Source organism: Ascidiella aspersa, chromosome 1 (assembly GCF_963924565.1).
Source record: "Ascidiella aspersa chromosome 1, kaAscAspe10.2, whole genome shotgun sequence".
NCBI lineage: Eukaryota > Metazoa > Chordata > Ascidiacea > Phlebobranchia > Ascidiidae > Ascidiella > Ascidiella aspersa.
Window position 1 is genome coordinate 31,286,245 of NC_139447.1, and position 9,148 is coordinate 31,295,392.

Genomic DNA, 9,148 nt, shown 5'->3' on the forward strand with positions numbered 1-9,148 from the left:
ATAGGTATAGAAAAGATATTAAGCCAAAATGGCTCGGGTCAACAGATTATTTATCAACAACCCCGACGATTGTGTCAATGAGATGCTACAAGGGATCGCACTACAGAATCCAGGACAACAACTTCTCAAAAAGAATAGAGTGATTATCCGTGATGACATTCCCGACTTCTGTAAGTCAGAAAAAGTTTCTGTGATATCTGGTGGTGGTTCTGGGCACGAACCATTCGCAGCTGGCTTTGTCGGACAAGGGATGCTAGCCGCAGCAGTGGCCGGATCAGTTTTTACAAGCCCGCCGCCAAACGATATTCTGGCGGCAGTGAAGGCAGTTGCCAATCCAGCAGGGATATTGCTTGTGGTGGCAAATTATACCGGAGATCGCCTGAACTTTGGCATCGCGATGGAAAGAGCAAAGGCGCTGAAGATCAAGATCGAAATGGTGGTGGTTGGTGAGGATTGTGCACTTGAAAGTCAGGACAAAACTGCCGGAAGGAGGGGGCTTGTGGGAATAATGGCTGTTATGAAGATAGCTGGTGCTCTTTCTGAAGAAGGAAAATCCCTGGAGTATATTGCTTCAGTAGCCAAGCGAGCAGCCTCCAGAATGGGCACCATTGGTGTAAGCCTGAGTGGATGCTCGATCCCTGGGAGGGGGAGTTCTTTTGTTCTGGACTCAAAGGAGATGGAACTTGGGCTGGGCGCTCACGGTGAAGCGGGAGTAAAGAGAATGGAACTCCAATCGGCAGATGATACTATTGAAACCATGATCAATCATATGATTAATCCCGCCACTTCAAGTCATCTTTCCATTGCAAAAGGTGAGCAAATATCTCTGATCATGAACAACTTGGGTGGTTTAAGCGTCCTTGAAATGCACATCCTCACTAGAAAGGCTATACAATACTTGGAACAAAAAGGCTTTCCTGTTGCCAGATTATATTTCGGACACTTTATGACTTCATTGGATATGTCTGGATTCAACCTTAACATTTTAAAGCTAGATGAAGAGCTTTTAACTTGCCTTGATGCCTCTACAAATGCACCAAGTTGGCCTGGTGTATGCAAATCAAAGAATTCTGGATTTACCCGATCCAATGATATTTACTCTACATTTGAAGATGATGTGTCTTCAGTTGCAACAAAATCTGCTAATTCCAAAAGAAGTGATGACAACACCTTTGTTCTTAAGATTATTACAGGTGCTTGCAATGCTTTAATTGAAAACGAAGAGCGATTGAACACGCTTGACACCTCTGCAGGGGACGGAGATTGCGGTTCAACTCTCAAACGTGGCGCAACTGAAGTCCTTGCGAAAATAACAGGATGGGGCAGTTTGTCTCTTCAAGATATTTTGTTGAAGTTGGCTGGTTGTGCTGAGGAAACCATGGGTGGAGCTTCTGGAGGTTTATACAGCTTATTCTTTGTTGCTGCGGCTGGAACTATGAGCGATCTTTCCCTTAAATCCATGACCGATTCGCTACAGGCCGGCATAAATGCTGTTTCAAAGTATGGGGGTGCAGAACCAGGAGACAGAACAATGCTGGATTCCCTAGTTGCTGTTCTTAACAGCTTACTTAATTCTAAGGATCTTCGACTGAGTGAACTTGCTAAGGCGGTAGCTGAGGCTTGTACAACGGCAGCCGAGTCCACTGTTAGTATGAAGGCAAAGGCAGGTCGTGCAAGTTATGTTGCGAATGATGTGCTCACTATGCCAGATGCTGGAGCCACTGGGGTTGCTGTTTGGGTTCAAGCAATCGCTGCAAATTTTTCTTGAAATTTTGAAGACCAATTTTCTTGCTGGCTGCCCTAAGTGTTTTACTATTTCCTACCTAATTTGTGTGTCCAAAAGTGATTGTTTGTTTTTCCCCTGTGAAAAATGAGATGGTGTAAACTGCAATAAATATTGTTTTATTGATTTTTCGAAATATTGTATAAATACTTCTTAATTGTGCACATTGTATTAGGATAATTTAACACTAAATTGCACAGTGTCCACTCTAGTTTTCTGTGTTTCATATAAAATGGTACATTAATCTAATTTTGATGATATACATACTGTGGACTTGTCCAGGGTTGCTTGTGTGTTTCTCTTGATTGTATTTCATAAACAAGTGGGTGTTTGTTATGCAATTATTTTAATTTATGCAATGAGTCAGTATTTGTATTGTAGTACCTTGTGCCTTTCTTTAATATTGTCTTGTTGTGTTTCACTTGATACTAATTGTGTTTTATCTTATTGTGTTGTTCAAAACTGTTTAATCGAACAAAATGAACCAGCTCAAGGGTATTTTATTTATAATTTGTACAAAGACAACTAAATTAATTGTTTCTTGACCCAGATTTATTTTTGTGTTAAACATTACAAAACACTAGGCCACATATATAGCATATGAAATGTCTTCCTTGAACAAGCCACACGTATTGGTAACTTCATTTAGAGACGAATATAATGGAGTTCCACTAAACTTTATCAATGAAATTGAAAAAGAATATCAAATATGTTGGATGTCAGAATTTGAATCTGATCCTTCCACCTATGCAAAAAACATTGTAGCTGTTTTGAGCATTCATGGTAGTAAGGTCAGTCTTTGAAAATAGAAATTAAATGTATAATTAATATACTTAAGAATTGTACCTAATTTTAAGTTTTAATTATAGTAATATATATACTATTTTTCACAACATTTATACATATAGAAATAAACACTTTCTATAAATTCTGCGCTCTACAAGGCATTTACCATTGTTGCTCTACTATCTGTTTTCAAAGTTTTTTGTTGAGGTAAATGTTATTATTATTACCACTTCATAACTATGGAAATACAGGTTCCCGAAAGTTTGTTGGACAAAGTAACAAATGCAAAAATAGTGGCCAATGTTGGTGCTGGGTACAACCATATTGACGTTGCTATGGTTCGCTCTCATGGCATGAAAATGTCCAACACTCCTGGAGTTTTGAACGAAACTGTTGCCGATATGGGAATGGCTCTTATATTGTCTGCAGGAAGATTTTTACCTCAGAGTGAGTTTGACAAACTTGTTACTTAGTTTATATTTAGACCAGCTATATGCAGGAATAGATATGTGTAGTTGTATCAATTTTAAACAATCTAATAATATATTGTTTTATTCCTATTTCTGTATATTATTAAATATATGATTGGCAAAAATTTGTTATGCCATACATAGGGCGCTTTATGGATACTGGCAAAATATTTCTATTGCCTTTACTATCTAAACTTCTTTGTCATTTATAAATGCCTTTTGTAGTGTTTAGGGCAGCGGTTCTCAACCAGTGGGCCATGGGAACATTTTGAGTGGGCCACAGACCAATTTTATAAAGCTAGATTTAATGCAGAATTAAGTTTTATTTGTGTCACTACACTTAATTTTACAGAAATGATGGCTTGGGATGGAATTTAGAAGAAATGTAAATTTATTGTTCAGCAGCTAGTATCTCACTAATGCACGGTTAAAGAAATAATCTGTTTTGAAACATTTTCTGCTGTTTTTTGTTCTAAACCTATTTCATAGTTGTTTTTTCCATAAACATTTATTGGGCCACAGAATTTTTGTGCAACGAAAATGGGCCACAAAAGAAAAAAGGTTGAAAACCACCCAGTCGTAAATTTGCATGAACAATAATTAGTTTTATATTTGTGGAAAACAATCTGACAATAATTTGTTTGTCAAACCTATAGATGTAATGGCGAAACTTGATAATTATTATTGGCTCTAATAAGCTAATTTTTTTCCAATGAGTTTCGTTGTTTTATCTTAGTGAATGATTAACTACGTTATATTAGTGTCACATAAATAATTTGTTTTTATCTCAATAACAGATTTTAGAATAGGGATGTCTTCAGAAACCAAAGCTTTCCCGAAAAATTATCTGTCACCCGGCGTTTGTGGACGCACTTTGGGAATCGTTGGAATGGGAGGAATCGGTTTCAAGATTGCCGAGAGGGCAAAAGGGTTTAAGATGAAAATCCTTTATCACAATAGAAATCGACGGTAACAAGTTTAATTGTATTGGTAAAATGTTTTTTTTAAACATACATGGAACAACATCAAGCTGATTATTAAAGTTAATTTTCTCTTCTTTTTTTCAGCTTTGTTCCATCAGAATAAACGGCTAAAAAATCAATCAAAGCCAAAATTTTCAAATATTATGACACTATTAAAATGAAGAACATTTTGTTTATTGCCTTTAACTTGCAACTAATTTATGTTCAATTATAAGTGAGTTCGATCTTAGACTAGACTAGAAGTTCTTGAATAGATTGTCTTCACATAATTGCTTGCATTGCTACACTATATATTTTTTTTCAACTTTGTTTTTAAACAAACTAAAAAATTATTTACTTTACTTCAAATGTATTTTATTTACATATTCATAAAAAAAGTAAATAAATTTATTTGCTACCTTCCGGTTTATTTTATTTAGATCTAAATTCATTTTAGATTAGATGATGAACAAGTCAATGCCGAATTTTATGCATCGCTTGACCTGATGCTGCCTCTGTGTGACTACGTAATTGTGATTGTGCAATTAACACCGAAAACAAAAAATATGTTCGGAGAAAAACAATTTAAACTGATGAAGAAATCCGCCATCTTTGTGAATATTTCTAGGGGTATGTTTGGCAAACTTTTTACAACATCGTGATATAAATATAAAAAATATGCCTAGTTTATAAACATAAAATAAAGTTTATCTCTATTGGATCTTGCAAAACAAAACAGTAGAATACGCACATAATCACAATCATTCGAATTGACATAAAAACTGCTTTTGAAATACTGATCATGTTTAGTAAAGTCTCACTTTTAAATTGTTCTTTAAGGTTTTACACTACTGTTAGAACTTCAATATGCTACTTTTGAAATAGATATAAGCCTGTTGGTTTCGTGAAGTGGTTAACATTATTTGCGAAATAAGTTTAAACCAATAGTAACTACTGCGAACATAACAAGTGTGTCCTTTTATAAACCCTGCTATATATTTATTTTATTCCTATACTGAAACCCAATATTCAAAAAAGGGTCACAAAAAAGGGAACAAACAGGTACTATAGGTAAAATTGAATCGTTCAAGGGTATTTTTCTGTGTTATTATCCAAAGTTTACTATAACGTTAATAAGTTTAGTTACCCCTGATTGTTGGCTTACTATATGTTTCTATAAATTGGTCTTTTAAGGTGCAAACCACTGCGTGTAGATCGAAAATCGTGTTTGAAATTTCTTGTGTTAATTTGCTATCGAATAGGCGCCCATACCACCCGAGTAGTGCGGATACTAGCAGTTGGCTCCGAGTATCGGCTCCGATCCGAAATTATCAGACATCCCTATTCATCACTCATTTACTTAATATTTCCTATCGTAATATAATAGCGTTTAAAAATCTATGCCGAATCTCAGGCGGAACAGTCGACCACGAAGCACTCACGGCGGCTCTAACCTCCGGCGAAATCCACTCGGCCGCCCTCGACGTCACAGATCCCGAGCCCTTGCCACGTGACCACGCACTTTTGAAGCTAAACAACGTGATTGTGACGCCACACTGCTCTAGTGCAACCGAGACCACTCGCATGGCGATGATAAAGAAAGCGCTGGAAAATGTCAGGGCCGCTTTGCAAGACAAGCCCCTGCCTTCCGAAGTGCTCCAGTAAAATGTAGTACTCACTTCGCAGCGTATCTCAAGCAATATAAGCATTATCTGCGTAATATAACGCAATTAATTTTTCATTTTTATCGTCATAAACCTGTACTAACTGCCTTTTAAGGTGCAATTATTATGTTTTATCGCCACAAAAATGTGTTTCTGCCAATTATTTTTCGTTTAGTTTATACTATCATTTAGCAGTAGTTGTGTAGGTGCAATTCGTTCGAATACAATAACTATATTTTTTGCCTTTAAAAGAGTATTAACTATTGAAAACTCATTTAATTTCTATTTTCTACTATCATTCGGCAGTATCGTTTTTCCATATTTCCACTGTATCTGGTTTTTTTTCATTCATGGAATAATTCTCAATGACGTTTACTAGTGCAATTAACTGTCATGCGAGTGCAATTAACTGTCAAATTATGTTGTCATTTCTATATGTTTGCTGCTAACAACTGTTATGTGTTTATATGGCTGCTGAACTAATTTTTAACATAAATTAAAAGCTGTCAAGACTCGAAAATAAAATCTGTTTAAAACGTATTTTGTATGTTTTACCCTCTTCTATTTGGTCCCTGATAACATTTTTAGACGTTCAATTGTTTCGAAGAATGTTTTTTTAATTTTCTTCGAGTCCAAATCACCAGCAGTGATGTCATTTTCCCCAATATTTACTTCGTATAGCGACTGTTATGTTTTAGGTGATTGCAAAATCACACCGTTATTTCATTCCAATGACTTTCAATTCAATAAACTCCTATCACCTCAAATAGCTGTGGTCCTTAACCTCGGGTTCGAGAATTTCTAGAAGTTTATGGGAAGATTTCTAGAAGTCACTTGATGCATTTGGAATTAAATAATGGTTATTTGTTAATATCAGTACCACGGCGTAGGCGTACTACAAAATATAAATCCCTACGAAGCTCAAAATAGTTTCGACGTACATTAGAAAATTTTATAGGGCAGTTTAAAGTTAACCAGACTCGTATAACAAGGGTGTAAAAAAATTTAATAAAACGAACGTTGATTGGCGTAAAATAGATACAAAAAAACAGGCAAAGCTAACACGGTCAAGTAAGGATGTCTGATAATATTGGATCAGAGACGATATAACATTTAATTGGCAGACCATGGTTCGCTTGGGTAAACCCAAATTTTTTGCAAGTTTTGGCAAAAATTTGTGAAAGATTATTTGCATACCAACAACTTTTTGCTTTAAACAAATTTATTGCAGATATCTGCGTGTCCGTAAGACTATTATTTGCTGAAAAAACACTTTCCAGCGGTTTTACGCTGATTGTTTATACCTTAAAATTTGATACTTAAGAGCAGGGGTGGGCAACATATACGGCCCGCGGGCCAGATCCGGCCCGCCAACGCAAATCGTGCGGCCCTCGACCTATTTTACAAACTGGGCACGAGGCCATTCCTCATATTTTTTGGCTTTTTTAACTAACTAAAAGCAAATATTTTGGCGCTTTCTTCAAAGATTGTAATATGTAGTTTATACCTGTTTGCAACTACAAAATACTAGCATACCCTCAATAGCCAGGGTTGCCATACCGTCCTTATTTATAAGATTTGTCCTTATTTTGAAGGTCCAGGTCTTATAAAACCTAATTGTCCTAATTTCTAAGAAATGTTCTTATTTTGTCTTACTTTAAACAACTACAGAACTTCGATCGTTTTTTCTTTGGTATCGGGTGTTGCATAATATTCTAAAATTATGCTTTTGCGGGGAGATTTTATGACAGTATAAATGAAAAGATACTCCCGTAGCGTACAAGTCTCAGAATTGTACTTCGAAGTGGTGAGATAGGTAGGGCAGTGGTACAGCAGTTTCGGCTGATGTGCCGGATGCGACATTTTAGCAGTAAACAGCAGTACAAGGTTTCTGCTAAACAGCAGTACAAGGTTTCTGCTGTTTAGGCTACAGCTGAGTAGGTTGCGGCGAAGGCAGCATTTTTTGCGAAGTGGTTGATAGCCTAATGGAGAAATGGGTGCAGTGCAGTCGACACTTCGATTAAATCAGTAAAGCTATAAGCAGGAGTTGCCAACACTTCAATCGCGATCCACCGTTCGATCGCCACATTTCACCTGGTCGATCGTGTTATGTGTCGTATTTTTAAAATAGCGTTCTTCAAGCAACATTAATAGGAGTAGACCGAAAAACAAACCATAAACCTTGATAAATTGCTGGAGCAGATTGTTTTTGGCCAAAAGTACGGAATGTGATATGACACAGCTCGTAATCTAATTTTTGGTTGTCCTTATTTTTGGGTCCATGTCGATGGCAACCCTGCCTATAGCAGTGGTTTTCAAACTGTGGTCTGCGAGACAATTTTCTGGGACCGCGAAGCAAATCAACACGACGCTTCTGAAGAAGAAAACTTTTAGTGCAATAAAATATTCAGGCAACTTACTTTTTCAAACAAGCTGATTAGTTGTTCATACACGTTATTGTACGCTTTGGAGTTGAACCGTCCATTGTGACGTCATAGTCTAGCGTTGTATAGCGTTGTACAGCTAACGAGAATTACGTTTTTAACCATTGTCATTTCGGCGAAATAATTTTTTTTTAATTTTTAGAAATTTTAGATCCGCATACCACAATTTCACAATTTTCAGTTAAACAAACGATTTTAACACTATTATCTACAATTATGCAGTAATGTATAATAAATAAAACATTTAAAAAACATACCTTAAACAACCACACATGAAACTTAAGCAATAATCAGTAAAAAACATAAGAAAAATACTGTAGAGAGGATAAATATAAGAAAAAATACTGTATAAAGGAATATGGAATAAAAAAAGTTCCTAACACAAAATGTTCATAAAAATCGCTGTTGATATACTTCAACACATGCTCTACAACAGTGGTTCACAACCGCCGGTCCGCGTCAACTTTCCTGCCGGTCCGCCAAATATATTACAATCTTAAATCTCAAGGAAAAAATGCATGATACTGAAGGCTTGTCCATCAAATTTAGAACTTCGCCAGCTTCGTAATTTGCAACATTGTGACGTAACATACAGTCAATGGTCTACTTCGGACTTTATCGTAACAACGCAAATGTTGTGTCCAACTGTTTAAACTTTAAAAGTAGGCTACAGATCGTTTAAGTCTTAAATTTTAGGACCAGTTGTATGTGAAACTTTAATAGAACCACGTATAACACGTATGATATCAAAGAGACAGCAGCAAATTGCTCATTGAATTTAAGTTTCCATTCTTTGCTTTTAAGTTGGATACTTTTGTCATATTTGCATTTTGGGTTGATTTTGATTTTTGAAGGTCCACCGGTCCGTAAAATTTGTTTTGAAATTTTACCGGTCCGTAAGAAAAAATACTGTATAAAGGAATATGGAATAAAAAAAGTTCCTAACACAAAAAGTTCATAAAAATCGCTGTAGATATACTTCAACACATGCTCTACAAGATTAAGCTAGTCTCACACTCTGGTCATTTAGAAATTTCCA

General features: G+C 36.0%; 2 protein-coding genes across 2 annotated transcripts; both read left to right on the forward strand.

Annotated features, from left to right (window-relative positions):
• Window positions 1-235: 235 nt before the first annotated feature.
• Window positions 236-2,212, forward strand: LOC146169761 (triokinase/FMN cyclase-like). The gene has a single exon (XM_083381647.1). It carries the CDS (start codon window positions 251-253, stop codon window positions 1,766-1,768), a length of 1,518 nt encoding a protein of 505 aa, XP_083237773.1. The 5' UTR covers window positions 236-250; the 3' UTR covers window positions 1,769-2,212.
• Window positions 2,213-2,346: 134 nt separating this feature from the next.
• Window positions 2,347-6,253, forward strand: LOC146169762 (uncharacterized). Its single transcript, XM_083389349.1, has 5 exons — window positions 2,347-2,574; window positions 2,821-3,016; window positions 3,837-4,008; window positions 4,459-4,631; window positions 5,416-6,253. Exons 1-5 carry the CDS (start codon window positions 2,389-2,391, stop codon window positions 5,664-5,666), a joined length of 978 nt encoding a protein of 325 aa, XP_083245475.1. The 5' UTR covers window positions 2,347-2,388; the 3' UTR covers window positions 5,667-6,253.
• Window positions 6,254-9,148: the final 2,895 nt, after the last annotated feature.